The sequence below is a fragment of the Drosophila mauritiana genome, chromosome 3L (assembly GCF_004382145.1).
Source record: "Drosophila mauritiana strain mau12 chromosome 3L, ASM438214v1, whole genome shotgun sequence".
NCBI lineage: Eukaryota > Metazoa > Arthropoda > Insecta > Diptera > Drosophilidae > Drosophila > Drosophila mauritiana.
Window position 1 is genome coordinate 16,810,111 of NC_046669.1, and position 19,716 is coordinate 16,829,826.

General features: G+C 42.9%; 3 protein-coding genes across 3 annotated transcripts; 2 read left to right on the forward strand and 1 right to left on the reverse strand.

The window, feature by feature from the left end:
* Window positions 1-4,351: 4,351 nt before the first annotated feature.
* LOC117141496 lies at window positions 4,352-5,942 on the reverse strand. Its single transcript, XM_033304983.1, has one exon. It carries the CDS (start codon window positions 5,810-5,812, stop codon window positions 5,156-5,158), a length of 657 nt encoding a protein of 218 aa, XP_033160874.1. The 5' UTR covers window positions 5,813-5,942; the 3' UTR covers window positions 4,352-5,155.
* A 10,487-nt stretch (window positions 5,943-16,429) lies between these two features.
* On the forward strand, window positions 16,430-17,006 carry LOC117141497. The gene has a single exon (XM_033304984.1). It carries the CDS (start codon window positions 16,437-16,439, stop codon window positions 16,839-16,841), a length of 405 nt encoding a protein of 134 aa, XP_033160875.1. The 5' UTR covers window positions 16,430-16,436; the 3' UTR covers window positions 16,842-17,006.
* A 170-nt stretch (window positions 17,007-17,176) lies between these two features.
* LOC117141498 lies at window positions 17,177-17,745 on the forward strand. The gene has a single exon (XM_033304985.1). The coding sequence runs from the start codon at window positions 17,261-17,263 to the stop codon at window positions 17,591-17,593; it is 333 nt and encodes a 110-aa protein (XP_033160876.1). The 5' UTR covers window positions 17,177-17,260; the 3' UTR covers window positions 17,594-17,745.
* The last annotated feature ends 1,971 nt before the right edge of the window (window positions 17,746-19,716 follow it).

Sequence of the window (19,716 nt, forward strand, 5' to 3'; positions counted from 1 at the left end):
AACGATATTTAACTAAGCTATTTAATTTCTATTAATTTGCTTCCAAATTTGCCCTATGATGTGTCTTTCCTTTAGATTTGCTATCACTAATGCTATTTGTATAATTTGTTGAGTTGTGGAGCTAATAAAACTTATGCCCATCACTGTTTGCTCTGGATTCGTGGACACATGGAGATGCATGTCTGTAGATGAATGTCTGCTTGCAACAAAAGGAGCAGCGTAAAAAATGAGTGCAGGAGAAGTGGCACGAAATGTGACAAGAGAATCCAACACCGAAATGAATAATGTAAATACGCCAAGTGTACAAAGTTTTAATTGTTATCATGTTTTGTTTGAGCGTTTCTCCCCCTGCGTGTCTGTGTGCCTCTGTGAGTGTGTGTTGGTGTGTGTGTGGAAGTGGCACTCACGCCTGCTGCTAAGACGCATCCATTTACGGCTGGGCAAGTTCCACGTTGCGCATACGACACATTGGACTCACATCTGCAGTTGGCTGAGTGGCCTGCGGCAGCAGCAAAGTTTTCATTTTGCATATGCGCCTCGAGGCCCTCCTCTGTCGTTTGACTACCCAAAACTGGGAACGATCGTGCACACATAAACTACTTTTTAAATCAAACTCTTGTGTCTGCTGGATTTTCCGGCACATTCGTCTGGCTTCATTTGTAAGTTCGTTTTTTATATTCTTATAGTTTTACTACTGCGACTGCAGTTCCCGCTTGGGATAAGCAAATTATAGTCCCAACTCCTTACATTTGCCCCGAATTTATTAGTTAGTTGCTGTAAAATGGCTGCTCTTAATCACCGAACAGAATGGTGTAGTTTTTTGTCAAGTTTGATTTAATGAACGACTTAATTCCGTAATAAATCAAACTGCCTACAGGGACACAAACTTAATCTAGCTTAATTTAAGTTCAAATCATAAACCTTTTACTGCATTCTGCACACTAGCTATTACCAACAAATTGCTTTGCTTGTTGCCATTTCGGACAATTTTTCGTCCTCTTGATAGCCTCAATTATTTAAGGCTGCCTTCAATTTGAAACGGTCTGCGCCGAGCATTTAAGGCATTTATGGCTATTAAAGTTGAAAAATGTTTCACTTGCAGTTGATTTGCATAAATATTTAAACTTGTTTAGCTGGCATAAGCATTTTTGCCTCTGACTTTTGCCATGAAAATCCAGCATCCTGTGTGGCTTTTGCCGTATTTGTTTGGCACAAATTTTAAGTGATTTATGCTGGCCGCAATTGGGCTGCCCAATAAATGCGTAGAAACGCACCGAGAGCCATGAAAAATGCAGGCAGCCGAACACCATCTTTTTGGCCATCTCTCCATTCGGCCATGCATATTTATTTGCCAACATTTACTTATGCTGTGCTGTCTCCTTGTGGCCAATGGCCGTCGAACTCAAAGGCGGCTCCAGACAAAGTTGCCAGCCATAGATTTAAAAAGGACGCACATGAGCTATCAGCTTGCTGGCTGCCAAACAGAAACAGCAGAGAACACTTGAAACTTTTCCGGATCGGCTTCGTCCGGCCTTCTGTTTGTTTACTCGAGCACTTATTTATTTGATAATAATTCCAGGGGTTTTCTTCCAAAACAAACTATTTGCATTGGCCACTCTGGCGAAGTCCGTATTCCGAGCCGCACCGCAGCAACCTGGACCTGCACTGGACTCAACCGAAGCAACTCTTTTGTCTAAATAAATAATCAAAATGTCATAACAAGTGGCGTGCAAGAGGGGGCGTGGCAGAACGGGGCGGTGCGGTGCGGTGCGAGGCGGACCGGAATGCATCTCATCTGTTCGGTTCCGTTCTGGCCGGCATGTATGTGCAATGTTTATGCAAATGCCGTGCAGGCAGGCAGCCAGGCAGCCACTCCTTGAGATCCTTGAGGCCATGCCGTGCTCCTGATTACGACTAGGACGCACGCAGCCAGATCAGCCCGGCTCCCCCAGGATGCATCAGTGCAATATAAATATTTTACATAGATTTTACATAGCTGATTGAAGTCCGTGTGCATATGCTACCCACTCCCCTGCCATCCATCCTGTAACTCATGCTGTGAAATTATCCTCTGCATGGCAATCATATCAAATCAAATTTAAAGTGCCCCTCGCCAGGCACAGTGGGCGCATCGTCCTGCATTGGCAGATCCTTAAAGCCGCCCAGCCTGGTTGGCTTTAATATTTGTTTAGTTGCGGCGAAATTGGGCTTTAGTTTGCCGCTCCTAATTAAAATTGGTTTTGATGAGCCGTTTCGGTAACATTACTTATTTATTAGCCAGCATAGTAGTTGTAAATTTTAAATTTGATTTTATATTCAGCACTCGAGTGAAAGTTCCTTTTTAACTTTAACAGCTACTGCTCGATTCAAGTTAATAATAATATATTTGGTATGAAGTAGAACTAACCGTATTTAGATGGTTCCTTTTTCGAATCCAACCCATAGTTCGCACTTTGGCGAAATGCGGAATAGCAGTATGCAAATATGGCTCAGCATTAGCATACAAAGGCGTAAGCCTAATTGAACCAGCTGTGATTGGAATGACCCCCAAGCCACCCGGCAAAGTGGGTGGTGCGAGTGGTGCGGGTGGTGCGGGTTCATCGTTGGGGGCTGACCCACAATGCGGGCGGGGAATTAGTGGTGACGGTGGTGCAATTAATAGCTAATTTAGAGTCGATGTTAAAAAGGCAACATTATTTATGATTATTTGTTTATTGCTTGCGGGTCGTTTCTCTTTCCACCTGAACGAATTAACAACCCACTTGCTCCACCGAACCCACACACCACCCACCCACACCCACACAACCACCCACACATGCAAAGCAAAGCCGCTGGCAGCATTTAGCTGCAATAGACAGCCATTTTGCGGTGCTGCCTCGGCGATAAAGTAATAGCTGCTATTTGGGCTTATGACACACACACACACACAAAGACAAACTCGGACTCACGGGGAAGCTACATGTGTTTTCGGAAAATTTCTCTGCTTCCGGCAGACACACAAATACAGTCACACAAGCAAACGCTGAGCTGCCTTTGTTGTTACTTTCCGCGTTGGCAAAGAGCAAGCTGCAGATGGGAGCACGGCGAAAAATCTACCTCATATACAGATTATTAATAATATTACAAACAAAAATAACATTCTAGTGCTTTACTATGCTTAAAGGGGGAAAATTCCATAGGCTTCGGCATAAGTTATAGTTAGCTGCTTCATTACCATAAATTAATATATAAATACTTGTTAAAAAACAAAATATATGTAAGAAGTCAGTTGGCTTAATAATTTTTTGATTTTTTTAAAAAATATTTCTGCAGTGTTTTCTATAAAATTTCCGTTAACATTTTTAGCTTTGTGTTATAATGATCAAATTTATCTTCATACAAATATGTAAATATCGACGTATAAATATCGATATATAAAATATCGACCGTTAGAGTTGTTAAGTGTATAACCTCAAAATTTGGTTTGAATGTGTCATTAGGTACACAAATTTATTTCCTGTGTAGCCGAGAAAGGGCAGTATTTGTTTTGCGGGGCGGGAGGCGTGGCGAGGCGTCATTTAGTCTGCGGTTAGATGCGCGTACGTTTTCATGTTTTGTTCGCGATTCTTTTCTCTTTGGACCCCGCTCTTAATGCTCTTGTTGAGTTTTTTTGTGGTTTTTTTTTTGGTTTTTCCTTTGGATTTTTGTTTTGTTACAGCCAGCGGACTTTTTTCGCGTTGGCTTTCGGCTGTTGCGCTGCCGTGTTTTCCACCATTCGCCGTTGTTGCGGTTGCAGCACGTCTGAACGTGTTTATGGCGCGCATATCCGCAAATATGCAATCAGACCATAATCTACTTAATGTCTTTTTCGCCGGGAGGTGAGCCGCCCACCCGCTGCCATCATTAAAAAAAGAAGAGCAAAAAAAAAAATGGTGAAAAAGAAGTGCGCACTGCGAATGAAGTAATGCAGTTTGCCACACACACGTCCTGCGCGGATTTATGGCCAACAGCAAAGGACACGGCACATTAACCGAAATTAGGCTGTCACTTTTTGGCCATTCGCGCATTAGCTGCCAAAAGTGAAGTTAAAAGTGCGTGTTTTTGGCCGCTTTTCATTATCAAGTCTTTTGTTGCCCACTTTTTGGCGCGCAGCGAAGCGTGCGCTGCTTTGAAGTCCTTGGCAAGGATATGAGGTGAATTTTGTGAGCAACAGCAGCAGCTGCGAAAATCGAGTTATGGTTAACTGCGGGATGATTTGAATGGCAAGGCATGTGATACAACAATCTTTACAAAAACGTATTATAACTGAAAATTTAATTACTAATTTCGAGCAAGAACTACAACTACTTCAGGTACTATAATCAGATTTCACACTTTAAATCTTTGCACCTTTATTTCAGATTATTGCAATGCCAACTTCTATAATTTTGAATTTAATTTATTATTTTCCATTTTTATTGATATGCTAATTTTTCCGCTCGCCCTATAAGGTTCTTCCCCTGTTTCTAGTTTAAATCACTAATGACTGTGGACTCAGTCCACTTCATAAATTTGAAAATGTAATTTAGTTAGATATCGTCCCTTAAGAAAATTTAGTTCTATTTCGTAATTGTCCTTGTTTTTCGTACCCACGATGCATTCCAAGAATCCTTTATACCCTGCTGCATCACTTTTCTTTCACTGCTATCCCACTTTCAGTTAAATTTACACAACCTTTTAGCTAATTTTAAAGAAAAGTCGAGGCACAAAGGCCTGAAGGACACAGAAATCGGGCAAAACAAAAGGACGCTTGCAAAATATTTTGCCGTAGACAACATTAGATATTGTTTTGAGCTGTGCAGACATGGGCTGGCATTTTAGTTTAGTCTCTGTTCCTGGTTGGAGTTTTGTTTCTAGTTCTGGTCGGGTTCTGCAACTGCTTCTGCTTCTGTTTCTGCTGCTGTTTCTTTTGCCATTATTGTTATTGGGGGTTGGGGACGGCTGACAGTCTCCGACTGGCCTGTTATTGTTGGCCCAGCGCACAATGCGGCCATAAAAAGCTGGCAAGCCAAACAATTGAAACAATAAAACGGCTTTAAGATGAGGTCCTCGGAGCTGCGGCTCTGCCGGAGTAGATAAAGGCAATTAGTGGTGGACTGCAGTTTACTCAAAGTTTCGATCGGAACCGCCGAGTCGTCTAGCTGGTTGGGAACAGGATCTCCTCCAGCTTGGCGTTGAACAGAGACTTGACCGTCTCGTCCGTGGTGTCGATGATCAGCTTGTAGTAGCCCGATCGCCGAAGCAGTCGTTCTTCGTCATCGGCCACACCGTAGATGTCCTCGATGGGCATCAGGATCTCGCTCTCATTCGGCAGGATTAGCTTACGCGCATCCTTGCGGAACACGGCCACCGCCTTCACCATGTTCGTGTGTGCCCTCACATAGTGCTGGAAGGTGAGGCTCTTACGCTTCGCCGAGATCTTCGACTGTATGCGATCGAGACGGGCTATCAGGCGGAGCAGGATGAACCGGGCATAGCGATCCTTGATCTCCAGCAAGGACATCTCACTGCCATTGTCGAGGGCTGGGCGCATATATACGCTCAGGATGATGAATACGAAAATGGCATTGATCGCGAAGATCAACAGCAGTATGGCCAGCTGGATGCAGTCGATGTCCTGCGAGAAGACCTCTGCCAAACGCTTCCAGTACATGAGGTCGTAGTGGTGGACGCTCCACTGGTAGTGCAAGTAGGCGGTTACTGCCACGCCCAGTCCGCTGTAGAGCGCTATGTACGGGTAGTTCGCGTGGAAGAAGTCATTAAACTGCACTCGTAGCTTCTGCCACAGCTCCATTATGTCCTGTGTCCTTGGGCTCTTCCTTTTTTCCGGTGTATGGTTCCAGGCTGGTAGGGGATGAGTCCGACTGGGCTTGAATTTTCGTTTCGGGTAATTTTGGTACTTATGTTCCGAAAGGTTGATCCATACAATTAGTCTACTTAGTTCGGAGTAATGCAAAATAAAGGGCAATTTTAACAAGCCTCTTATGTGGCATTTGGCTGTGATTATAGTTGATTGTTAAGTTCTTAATATTTGATAGTTATGTTTAAAAATATAAAACAAACTAACGAATGAAATTGGCCATATGAACTTTTATAAAAATATAATTTTTAAGGTGTGACGCATTATAAGCTCCTAATAATTCAGTTTTCAAATTCCACTATTAATTATTATAATGCAGTATTATTATACTGTTTAAATTGCTCTGATTTTAATAAGCTTTTTAAACAGATTTAAATTGAGTTTTACTCAAAAGTATAAGAGTTTCTTTTAGCCAGTTCACCCTGCAACCAAATGTTGTGGATGCCAAACAAGTTGCGAGTTCGACGAGGCTGGGTCGAACTTGTTTGGCCTGAAGGGATTGAGCTTTATTGGTGGTGTCTGTAAAGGTTTGAGCAGTTTTCAACATCACTCGTGTGGAAAAGGTATGTTCCCCTGAAACATGCAACCAATTTCAGTGGCCACAACTCGCATGGAACCGCCCACGACTGCAACTCGAGCTGTCTTAAAGTCGTTGGGATGCATTGTATTCTTCTTTTTTTTCCTGAGCTGCAGGCAACTAAAATACGTAATATACGTCCAGGTCCTGTTGGGCGACAACATTTCGCTATCTGGACTAACTTTTGCCAGTAACCCGCTTGCGCCCCTCCGCTTTTCCTATCAACCCTAACCGATTTGAGACGTTGATAAGGCAAGCGAAAAAAAGCATAGCATACTTCTGAGCGCAATGCAATTTTCCGTTTTCATGTTCTTGGCTCTACTTTTTCGACGTTTTGTGCTGCTCTTTCCATTTTTTTCGGGTTCGTTCTTTGTGCTCTGCACTTATTATTGTCTCTTTTCGGTTGACTTTTTGCGCCGAGGCCAAAGTGCATGCAAAACTGCATTTTGTAGACAAGCCGAAAACCGAAAACTGCCAGCCAAAACGGAAATATTCAAAAATGGTTGGCGGAGTGGGCGGTAGTGGGTGGTAGAGTTCGGTGGGTGGGGATGGCCTATCTGCCAACTCTCGGCCTCTTCCTCCTCCGTGTAAGTGTGTCTGTGTGTGTGTGTGTGTGCGCGCTAATAAAAACGTAAAATTTAATGGTTACGGAAGGCACTAAAAAACAGGCTCACCGACAGCACCCAAGTAGTTGTTGCTGCTTCTGCTGGTTCGCACTTGCAAAAATCAAGTGCTTTCTTATTAAAACAATTAATATTTGACAGTGAGATATTTTTACAGCTTAAGTCAACAAATATTTCACCTTTTATACAAATTATAGGCACATAATGCACTCTTTCAACTACATTTAAAATGTGAAACTCCTGTTAAAGGCAAGAAATTTAAACATTAAATTTGGTATGTCTTATAAATGATGTTATTAAATATTATATTCATTTTTAGATAAAATATTGGTCATTAAATGAAATGAGATACATTTAAAATATATTTTTATTTTCTTCAAAGTTGCATTATATAGATACAACCTTATTTGTCTCTTCAAAGAACATAGTTTAGGGTCTCAAGACCGAAACATACTCAATCAACGAAAGCTCCATCCGATTTTTCCGAGTGCATCTGCAGTTGCCGCTGCACTCGTAGTGGTGCAGGCAGTGGTCTTCGGCTGTGTGAGTAGTGGCGCTGGCGATAACCAAGCAACGAACCACAACCGCACCAAGGAGCGCGGGGAAAACCATTCGATGGGCAAAACTGTAACTACGCCAACCGCCGCCGTCCTTGCCACCCCTCTTCTGCAACCCCCTTTCGCCCGCCGCCGACGCAGTGGAGCGCCCATCCGTGCACGTCAAACGCAGACAACTTGAAAAATGTAGAGACAGCGCCGCAGTATAGTTGAAACACGCCAAAAAATATGCAAAAGTAAAATAAAACAGCCACGGCAGACACAGCGACAGACAAACGCATTTGGGCCCGTCGAAAAGCAGGCCCAAACCAGCAACTACCAACTACCAGCGACCAGCTACCAACATCCAACGTTCGACAGTCGAGGGTCGAGGTTCGACATTTGCCGTTAAGGGTTTTTCGCTGTTGCTGTTTACACTCGATCTCCGCCAAAAAGGGAAACTCGGGGGTGTGATGGGCTATTACGCCAAGTTCTCCCTCCGGAAATAATATTTAGTAGAGAAAAGAGTTTGACACTTATTTGTTTATTTATTTTTTGAGATGGGAAATGCATTTAGAAGAGCAGGCTCAAGCACACGTTTTTTAAATAGGAATATCCAATACAAGCGTTAAATTTTCATAGGTTAATATATCAAAATAAATTATGTTATCATTGTAAGATTATAATATTGCTTATCTAGTAAGGGAAATACCCTACATATTACATATTTTTACGCAGTATTCAAAATTTGACGCTACTCCTTGATGTTTTTACTAGTGCTGCCATTTTGACTTGTATTCAACTTATATTCAAAATTTGAAACTGCTCAGTAAAACAGATACATAAGCTTGATATTAGTTGTGAAAATTTAGCTTAAATAGCTTGTATTTTTATTTAATAAGGAAGCCATAGTAGAAAATGTGAAATTAATTAGTAAGTATTTCAAAGATTAACTTTTATAATTTTATCCATTCAAATATTTATGCTGACTGTTGGCATCACTAGTTGCTGGTAACTTTGATTTTGTTTTGTTATTTGGCAGCGCATTGCACAATATTTTGCAGCAGGCAGTTTTTAGCCACTTTTTTTGGCCACAGGACCTCCCAGCGACGCTTGTCCACTTGACAGTGGGCACAGGGAAATGGAAAGGGAAACGGGAAATGGGAAAAGGAGCAGTAGCATTTTCAGCCGGAGTTGAAAAGTCAGCTCGTCGGCGGGATCGAAAGTTATGTGGCCCGGCTGTTCGATTCGCACAGAGGTGTGCGTGCGGCAAAGGACTCTAAAAAGCTAACTGAATGGACAGCAATTTGCGCGGCTAAACGAGTCGACAAAGGCGCCCGCGCTCGGAGTCCTGCGAGTCCTTTGGCCTCCCATCGAAATGGTTTGGGCGCCAGCTACTGTAATTAGGTTTGTCGCTGACCAGACTCACATGGTATCCAATCGAATCGAAACGAAACGATACGGAATCGAGTCAAAGTCACCGCGCCACTCGCCCAAAGTATGCTGTAAATAATTCACAATTGTGCGACGCATTCGAATTTCGCACTCGCACACTCGGCGGCGGAAATGTTTGCCTTGTTTACAGCGCAGTGCATAAATTTGCAATTGCATGCGCACAGATACTGATGCAATGGTGCGTGCATTTCCGCTGTGTGGGTGTGTGCGTGTGTGTGAAGAGGGGCTTTTCCGGTCGCGGGGGCGCTGCAAGTCCGATGGGCGGCCGTCAAATTAGGCCTACTCCCGGACTCCGGCGAAAAAGTTCAACGGGAAATTTTCGTAGCTAACAGCATTTTCAAGTTTTATCGTTACGTGCGAGCGGGCGTTTACGGGTTTTGGGGTTGCATACATATATGTGCGTTTGTGTTTGCTCCTCGGTGTCCTTGGCACAGGCATTGTATTATGTTGCGTCCCTCCAGCCAGAAGCGTGCGCATACACTGCGAGAAAAGATATAAGGAGTATGCAGTTATACATTTTTCACTCACACGACAAATAGTGTCTGTTCTACTTGAAGCAAACTAGTATATGAACTTAAAATGATTATGTTTAGAAAATTTAAATGTTAAATGCATCATTTTCGCCGAGTGTATCTGCGAACGCGAGTATGGACGTCGCCTAGCCTTGTCTATTTAGCCGCCTGCATACAAAATGCACATAAATTGTCGTGTTCGGGGAGCAGAAGAGACACTCTGTGGAGAGGGAGGGGACTGGGATGTAGGGATAAGGAGGGGCTTTTGGGGCCAGAAGGGGCGTGGTGGCTCCATGGCCATGTGCCGAGCATATTTATATTGATTTTCGCGCCTGGGATTGGCATTTGGGGGCCGTGCGTCGGCCGCCAGCTTGTTGTTATGTACTTTGCCTTTTCAATTTCGGCTCGTTTTCCTCGTTTGCTCGCCCCATTCACTTTTTTTTATTGTGTTTTGTGGGTGCACAATAAATTGAGCCGAAATTGCATCAGCGAAATTAACAGTTTCATGTACGTTAATAGACTTTTGCAGTGGGCCCGGGAACCCCAGCATTGCCCACATTGCTGCGGGGACTGGGGAAGTCTGCTTGTGGCGGGGGTTTTGGCCAGTCGGGGGCCGTGGGCTCATTATGTTGGGGCTTTTTAATTATGGCCAAAAGAGCGTTTGCAGTCGCTTAAAATGAAATTTGCAGCAGCAGGACGTTAACTCGCTATACGCGGTTAGCAGTGGCTTAAATGAATCTGTTTGTGGATATTTGCGCCATTGTTAACCATGTCTGGGTCTGAATCTCTCGTGTTCAAATGTTTATCAAATTTCCGTAGTTTATTGAGCCATTTTTTCAATTATGGTGAGATTACTCTTGCAAAAGCTATTGGTGCTTTTAAGTAGTTTCTGCCCTTCCAATAAGCAAACATTCTGTATTTGAACACGATCTTGCACTCCTTGCTATATATGGTAATTTCTACCTAGACTTTCCTCGCACGCAAAGTGCGTTTTCATATCGAACTTAAAGCAGGAGAAGAACAAAGCCCAAATGGAACTATAAATCATTCGGCACTCATAAAGCCAGAAGTCCACACACAATGTGCATTATTATGCTCGATGCAGTTTGGCTCATTAGGTCGCCGGGCATGCCATTTGGGATATTTGGACCCGGACCCGGACTCAGTCCCGGATTCAGAGCCGGATCCTGGCCAGGACTTGCGCCCTCCGATCCAATTCACTCTCATCCGCTGGTGGAAAATTTTGCATGGGTAATTAATCTGGAGGGATCCCTTGGATACCGTTGCTCCTGGCCATTAAAAGTATGCAGCTCGGCAATTTCTGAAATTTTAATATGGCAAACGAACTAACAATAAGCAAACCACTTAGTTACTTCTCACAGCCATGGCTAATTTGCTTTGTTCAGCTGCTCCTTTGCAGCTGGAAAATGGAAATGAAGTTGCTCTTCGTAGCCGGGTAGATGCAAGTTTTGGTAGCCACTTGAAATATGCAAAATTTGTAATAACCCGAACAGGCGAGCTTGCAAGGAGATTGAGATTGTGGGCTGACGAGCGAGGACATCAGGGGAGCGGAAAGGACGAAGCCAGGCCAGCCAACGCACGCAATCGGCAACGTGTCGCATTTGTAGTTAGACATAATTGTTAATTACCCGAAACCATTACCACATTAAAGGCCATAAAATGCAACACTAATTGCTTTATGCCACCTCTACGAGGCAGGGTCGTGCACTGAAAGAAATGGGGCTTCTTTGACAAGTTTATTACATGCAAGAAGTGCATAACATTGAATAAAACAATATATTAGTTACATTCACTTTAGTAACAGTAGTGTCGAACATCTAAACAAGTATTTTATGATGCATTTTCACCCAAGTTGCATCTGATTTCTCCCAGTGCACTTGGCTCAAACATTTTCTATTTGATTATGCAGCCAGTGCTCTCCTTTGTTATGGTTCTAGTCGGGCCATGAGTTAGTGTGTGCGGTAACGTAATATGGAGCAGAAACAATAGTTTCGGCCTCATCATCATCCAGCGGATCCAGTTCCTTTTCCAGCCCCCATTCACCCGATCTTCCGATGCCCCGATCCCCCCGATGCCACGATGCTCATGCCATGCCAAGCAAACATTGCCGTTCGGCGGCAGTCATCGTCACCAGAGCTGCACAAGCCATATGATTAATATTTCAAAATTACACTGACATGCAAAGTGTCAACTCATTTTGAGAGACGCCGCCGGCAGCACTTGGCACCCTGGCACCCAGGCGGCAGCCTGGCACTTCGGCACTCGGGAGTTTGGCATACGGACTGCAGACTGTGGACGGCGGATGGAGGACGACGGACTGCGACCACGCCCACCTTTCCACACATTTAGAGCACAAAGCGCTGACAATGTGCGAGCAGCAGGAGGCGGGAAAAATGGGGAAAACGTTTTGTTACAATTCACTCACAGGTGGCCCGCAGAGAGAAAAAAAGTAGGCGTGTGAAATCGTGGACTAAGTGAAATATTTATTAGCCCCGGCACATCGCAAGTCACGCGTTCGGGGCACGCGATTAAAATGGAATTACGACGAGAAGAGCAGCTACGTGAAAGGTTACACGAGTGGTGGGAGTGGCATGTAATTTAATCGAATTTATAAGCACCTATGTACGTCTTGATAAACACAATCGCAATCACAATTCCATTTACTCATGTGCAGCAACCGGTTTTCGCAGAAAGTCACAGAAACAATCGAGGATATACCAGGGAGTGGGACAATCAGAATGGAGGAGCAAGGACGAAGGATGCAGCTGGAGCAGCTACATCAATGCCAAGCGTTAATCGATTATGCTTACATAATTGCATTTTTCCCATCTCAGCAGTTGTGAATCGCAACAAAAAGCAGATCGAGCCATAATCGAATCAGCAATAGTTTCTGCCATAACAAGTTATTCTACACTCTTACTTGTAAAAAGAGAATTAAATCCTAAGCTACAAAAATGGGAGACTACACAACCATATAAGAATTCTAGATTGATTTCAATATGAATATTACTTGTTAGCATTCGAAATATTATTTCGATGACTCTCGGAATTTCAAATTAAATACCTTAAAACTATACCTTTAAACTTTAAAGGTTTTAAAAAAATATACATGTAGATACTGAGCAATCAATCTTGGTGCGTAAAAGTGGTAAATTAATTTAGAGCACATCAACCGCAATCACAACGTTAATGTGGCATGTGCATCGATTATTTCGATATGCCTATATCCCCAGCAGACGAGTCGTCCTTATGGCAACCGAAGGAGTGGCAACCGCAGCAAGGATAAAATGGCCAGCAGAGCAGTTGAAGCGTTTTTAATTGATTCCTCCGCTCGAGCATCGCCACACTCACATTTATCCAGCGCATCCGTTTGCGGCTTGTCTTGCGTAGCTGATCGGAATTGATGCCACTGATTTATATAATCTTGCCCAAATAATCTCATCCAGTAGTTGGCATAAGCTGGCTCGCAATTAACACGACTCAACGCGCATACACAAAACGCCAAAATGCTAAACGGCAAATGGTAAATGGCGAATGGCAAACGGCACAATGTATTCTGATCCCAATCCCAATCCCAGACCGAATCCTTTCGGGTCTGAAATATTGGCCTAGCGATTTGACATATTGCCAACAAAGGAACTCATTATCTGTGCATTAAAATGGGACACGACCCGCTTTGGTTGTGTTCTGTTTGCCTTTTCAGTTCGCCCATTCCACGGTGTGTGTGCCACGCTTATAAAACACATTTATCATAACTAATCCTTTGGGTTTTCGGCTGCCATGCCTCCGGATCCGGACTCGGATCCGCCCCCACCGCCACCACTGCTCTGTCAGCGATAACACTTTGAATAATAAATAAATACAAACAAGGACATTTTGGCAAAGGCAGGCAACTGCCAGACGGCCAGACAACGCCGGCCGATTTTTAATGCTAACGATTATCATGTAAGGCAATATAAAAATAAATTGCAGCCGCCAACAAAAAGGAAAAAAATCAGGAGCAGCGACAGGATGTGGGAAATCGAGGGGATGCTGGCCACATGGGTGTCCTTCGAGTGTACACAGAGAAAAATAATGAAAGCCGAGTTGTCGGCAAGAAATGTCATACTATTGCAAACGATTACCTTTAGTCATTATTAAAGGAACTATATAGAGCTTAAATAATATTGTACATACCTTATATGATTTGTTTCAAGTTGTAATAAAAGTAGATACTTTCAATAAGATAAACTTGTTTAGAAATATATATTATATATTTATAAACATCAATATATTAGTAGATCTGCGTCATTAATTAAACCTTAATATCACTTTTAAATCAGTTCATGATATGATTTACCTATGCCAGAGCCAGTAAATATGCACCCACGAAGGACATGAAAATTAATGGCTTCTTCTGCTGCTATTTTCTCTCCGTATGCCTCCTGTTCCTGATAGGCATCTCTGAGGCGAGTCTAGGCCCAACTTGCTGGCAAGGACCCAGTTCGCCGCTAATAACAAACAGCCACGGAGACACTTTAGTGCCGAAAACGGAGGACAATCGAGCGACTCCTTTGCTGGCGAGTCCAACTCCGGCGGTCTCATCAGCTCCAGTTCCATATCCTGTACAGTCTGAGCCCCAGATCCTGGTGTTGCTGTTGCCTTTTGGCAGCATTTAAATAAATTTCTCACGTACATATAGACCAGCGGTTAGTGTTTGCGAGGAGCGGGAGCGGGATCGGGAACGAATGGCCGGAACACACACAAGGCCCAATGCTGGCTGTTGCTGTTGGCGACAGCACTTGGCTTCGACTACCCTGGTAGCCATTAAAGCCAATTGCCCACAAAATCATGCCCGATATCATAATTGCTCTTCGTGGTTTCCATACCCTGTAATCCGGCAGCTGTGCGGGAGCCATATCAATTTGAATAGGGGCTGATCTGATTCTAAAAATTTTACATATTTTAATTTACTAGATACTTAAGTGATCAAAAGGGTTAGGAAATTATAAAATGCTGAAGTGCTAATTCTGATAACATTAAATTAATATAAAAAATTAAAACAGTTCTTACTTCTACTTAGATTTTCCAAGGAAAGGTATCTTCCATCTTTCCCAGTTTCGCTTAAGTTTATAAGATCTGTTTAGTTGATTTTGAACAAAGAAGGGTATCCGCCATTCGTTTACCTCGGAAAGTGCTGGAATCGATGTTCGGCATCGTTTAGTTAGCGCCAACGGGCAGTGCAATGGTTAAGCGAGTTTGGACGAGCGGACCCCGAGCTCTTGGCTCATATAAAATATTGTTTATTCAGTCCGATGGAAACTGGTGGTGAATGGGAGGGAGGGGGGCTTGGAAAGTCATACGGGGAGTAAATCGCAGATGCGATAAATTTAAACACTTGTTGTAGTTGCTGCTGCAGAATTTATTAGAAACACTTTGTGGTTCTGCTGGCTTTTTGCATGCGTAGCCCATGGTCCTATTAACGTCTCTTGGCCACTTGCAGTTTTATTGAATATGCGACACTGAGCCCCATCTATACATATATATCTGCGAAAACATATCAGATATGTATATGCACTTGTATACACAATGCCATCTTGCCAAAGAAAGTTCAAAGTGCAGCGGGGGATACCCATTTCGTTTGTTTTGGCCACTTGAATGTGCGCCAAGTTAATTAACACTAACGGCTCGGCCCAAAAGAACTGCCAAGGATGCTCGAATGCTAATGAAACGCTCGCTGCATAAATTTAATTGTTTATCGGCCGCCCGAGCTGGCTGAAGGCCAGGACCCGCCAAATGCGTTTTGGCCAGCATCATGTGGGGAAAATCATGCGGGGACGATTTGGAGTTGGAGTTGAAACCCGAGAAATATCCGGAAACTGAAGTTTCGGCGTGGAGGCGGGCATATGGCGCACGGGGTGTTTGGCAAGTCATTGGCAATGCCGATGCCACGATGATGACTTTTAAACTTTCTATTAAACTATAACAGCGATGATAGATGAATAATAAAAGCGCCAAATACATAATAAAAAAGTTTAGCGTCATTGGCGACAGGCGGTTTGGATTTTCCTGCCACTTCGAGGCCCATCAGCGGCTTCTTTCGCTTCAAATCAGGCAAACATATTTGTTCATGCACTGGAAAAAATCGGTTACCTTTTTCCTGTTGCTTATACGTCCAACAAAATATGAAAACAACTTGCATTTTATTACTACTTCATATATTGTATGTAATTCATATTACATTTATATATAATATGGATGAACTATATTATCTATAATAAATATGTAAATATGCCATATATACATTTATTTATTAATAAATTAATTTTAATTTCAGTGCATATCGGTGTATGTGTTCGCCGTGCAGACGAAGACTGATGCTGCTGCATTTGCGGTGAGAGTGCGTGCCTCGCATAAGTTAGAAACGTTAACCGGCAGCAGCAGGACGAAGGATGAAGGATGAAGGACGAAGGAGGAGCTGGCAGGGCGGAGCTGGAACTGAGTCGAGCAGGCAAACTGTGGCATAGCGGATCGAACAGATTGATGAGTTGTTGAAAAATGGCAAACTTAAACAACAATTCCACTCGCCAGAATGGTTTAGAAAAGCGAAAAACGACATGAAGGATTTGAGTGCACACAAGGACGAGCATTTACATACACACTATATTTTACAATAAATGCGTAAATAATAGTACTTTCAAATTGTTTACGTGTAATGTTTTTGGGTACGCGATAAGTTATACAGATTAAGGGAATGGATGCATAAAAAATTACTAGATGTGATCTTTATATAATCTAAATTTGAACAAATTATTCATTTAGGTATTGGCCTCATACTTATTAAAACGTGTTAACATGCCTTCCCAACCCAGTTGGCTATTCGGCAACTTCCAGATCGACGAAGCTGTACTCCGAAAAATCTATATTTTCCATTTCGAGCAACTGCATCCGAAGAAAATGAGTCTGGACTACAAGAGCTTGGTGCTGAACTGCCTGGTGAACTTCTTCCACTCGATCTGCTTCTATGCACTGTGGCAGGAGCGGGACACGATCTACCAGATGGAGTGGTCCTGCGAGAAGATCTTATTGGTGGGTAGCTTCGCGGCGGCACTGACCATGATACTGGCCCTGGTATTCTACTACTCCTGGATGATCATGGTTATGATTTGGCGGCAGTATTGCGTATATCTTCGCCGCTCGAAACGCATGAGATTCCTGTTTAAAAAGTACAGAGGTCAGCAGGTGGGGGAGTTGAAGTAGTGACCTGATCAATCCTCGAATTCCTTGCTGAAAATATATCAGTATGGCACGAAACGGGCGATGGTGGAGCGGCGATAGTGCACACAATGAGTGTGCACACAATGACGAGCATATACCCTACATTTTACAACAAATCCGTAAATAATTATACTCTCAAATTGCGTACGTAGAATGTTTTTCATGTTTTTACGAGATTAGGTATAAAAATTAAGGGAATCGATTTAATTAAAAAGAACTAGTTATCTTCATAAAATTTTGCATAAGTTATTGGTCTCATATAGTTCTTGATAAATATTTATAGCTTGCCGAGTTTCCCAACCCAGTTGGCACTTCGGCAACCTCCAGATCGATAAATTTGTACTCCGTAAAATCTATATTCTATCTATATTTTCCATTTCGAGCAACGGCATCCGGAGGCCATGAGTCTGGACTACACGAACTTGATGCTGAAGTGCCTGGCGAACTTCTACCACTCCATCTACTTCTATGTGTCACTCTTTTCGCTGTCCTACTGCGTTGTACTGTGGCAGGTGCGGCACAGGATCTACCAGATGGACTTGTCCTGGGAGAGAATCTCATTGGTGTATAGCTGCGCCGCGGCAATGATTCTGATACTCACCCTGGTAGTCTACTACTCCTGGATGGCCATGGTCATGATTTGGCGGCAGAATTGCGTTTATTATCGCGCCTCGAAACGCACGAGATTCCTGTTCAACCTGTACAGAAGGCAGCTGGTGGGGGAGTTGAAGTAGTGATCTGATTAATCCTCGAATTGCTTGCTATAAATTAATCAGTATGGCACTAAATGGGCGATGGCAATATGCAAATCGTTTAATCAAAATGTAAATGCAAATGGCGCAAAAATTAAAATGTTCTCTCGTCAGAAGTCGCGCAAACAGACATTTTGTAAATATTATTATTACATCCTCATTTTTGCTGCTTTTTTCCACATATTTTTTTTTCCTTTTTTTTTTTTGCTTTGGTTGCGTTTTGCGTGTGTGTCCATTTATTTATATTTTGTGGGGGGTCGTTTATGATTTTTTGGCTCCCTTTTTACTGCTGCACGGCGATAAATTTGCATTTAAATCACCGCCACCCCCAAACCAATTGGTTGTGTGAGCTGTCCTGGTTTTTCGGGGTTTGTTCGCCGGGCGAGACAATGGAGCACAGTGCCTCATGTACGTATGTATCTACATGTATAACCGGGCATTATTAACCACAAAGTGTCACATGATTTTATTTCGTATCGTATCGTTTCGCTTCGTTCCGCTAGACGTGCATTTTACCTGCAGCTTGCTTTTTGTGCCCATTATTTTTGGGCTGACTTCTGTCCGATGTTAAACGCTGATAAGCTCCAAAGGACATTTTGCAACATAAAATAGCCGTAAGTAGCACTTGTCTGCCGAGTGGCAAGGAGTCCGGGTGTCCGGGAGTCCGGGAATCAGCGACGAGGACGAAGGCGAGGGACGAGCAGTCCTTGGACTGCAGGACTCGGAGACTCCAGGACTTTGAGACTGCACTGCAGTGCAGTTAGGCGAGTGCAGCTGGGATTGCAATCGCCATAAAGTGCGCCGCCGGTCGTCGTCGAGGGCAAAATTGAAGTGCAAATAAAACGCCGAGCAGTTCGGCTGCTTTTGTTTTGTTTTGGTTTTTTTCTTTCATTCCTTGGTTTTTGGCATTTCGGGACACGGCGAGGATACTCCGCGTTTCGTCGCATATTTCAACAAATTTTTTACTGCACTTTGCAGTTGGTGCATATTGTTTCTTTTTTTTCGCGACCAGTTTCCCCTTTTTTGTGTCGCTTAAATGTCACCGAAACAGCCAGCGGAAATGGTCGGAAAGTATTTCGTTTGTTATGCTAAAATTTAAGGGCACCGGAAGTCGTTTTAAAGAGCAGCAAGCGAAGACAACAAAAATATATAAATGATACGGCGAGAGACGTGAAAGAAACAAAGAGAAACTGACAAACGATCCGTTGTTGTTCGATTTATTCGGGGTATTTTCATTTATTTCACGTTTGATTGATTATTGCTAGACATCCGACCGACCGACCACTGCAAACGAGTTTTTGTTATTTTAATTTTTTCGCATTTATACTATCATTTTTTTTCTTTTTTTCTGACCCAGCCTTTGTTCTGGCCATTTTAGATTGCATAAATATTGCGTGATTTCTCGTAAATTCCAATGTTTATTTTATGCAAATTTCTTAAATTAAATCGAACGCGAAAAAACGCCTCTCGAGTGTATAAATGTGCAAATTATGGGACCAACTTTAATTAGCTGCCGTTTATTGCGATATTCAGGTGCGCAATGCGTTTTGATTTACGCTCCTCCAGCGCTAATCTTCTGGTTGAAAAACCCACGCGATTGTTCATTTGCATGATTGCCAATTTGAGTAGCATGATTTATGAGTTCCTAGTTAAAGTCAACTACTAGCATTGAAAAAAAAAATGGGTTTGGAAATTCCGGAAAGGGAAGTTGTAGATTCACATTTTAAGGAGAGTAACATGCAGCGCATCAATCAAATCAAATAGAATCCATTCGAATTTAAGCTCCTGCCAAAGATAGCCCTTCTTTTTCTAAATATATTCTATTCTCTGTTCAAATTTGAATAGTAAAAACTGATATTAAAAGTTACAAAGCAATTTTAAATGCGGCAAATGGATAACCGATCTCTCCCAGCAACGAATTGGATTTCCAACCTCGAGGCAACGCTTTTTCGGGGCTTCCTGTTGCCAGGACCTTTGCCGTGTGGCAGTGATGTTTATCAATATATCAGAATAAATAAGCCATTTTCGATTCGCCGGCATATGCACTTGTCACCCATCTGCATCGCAGACTGGCAGCGTCTTGGCTGTGGCAAGTTCAATCTAAT

Coding starts and splice junctions, on each gene's coding strand:
- LOC117141496 (XM_033304983.1), bottom strand. CDS start 5,812: ATGGAGCTGTGGCAGAAGCTACGAGTGCAGTTTAATGACTTCTTCCAC.
- LOC117141498 (XM_033304985.1), top strand. CDS start 17,261: ATGAGTCTGGACTACACGAACTTGATGCTGAAGTGCCTGGCGAACTTC.
- LOC117141497 (XM_033304984.1), top strand. CDS start 16,437: ATGCCTTCCCAACCCAGTTGGCTATTCGGCAACTTCCAGATCGACGAA.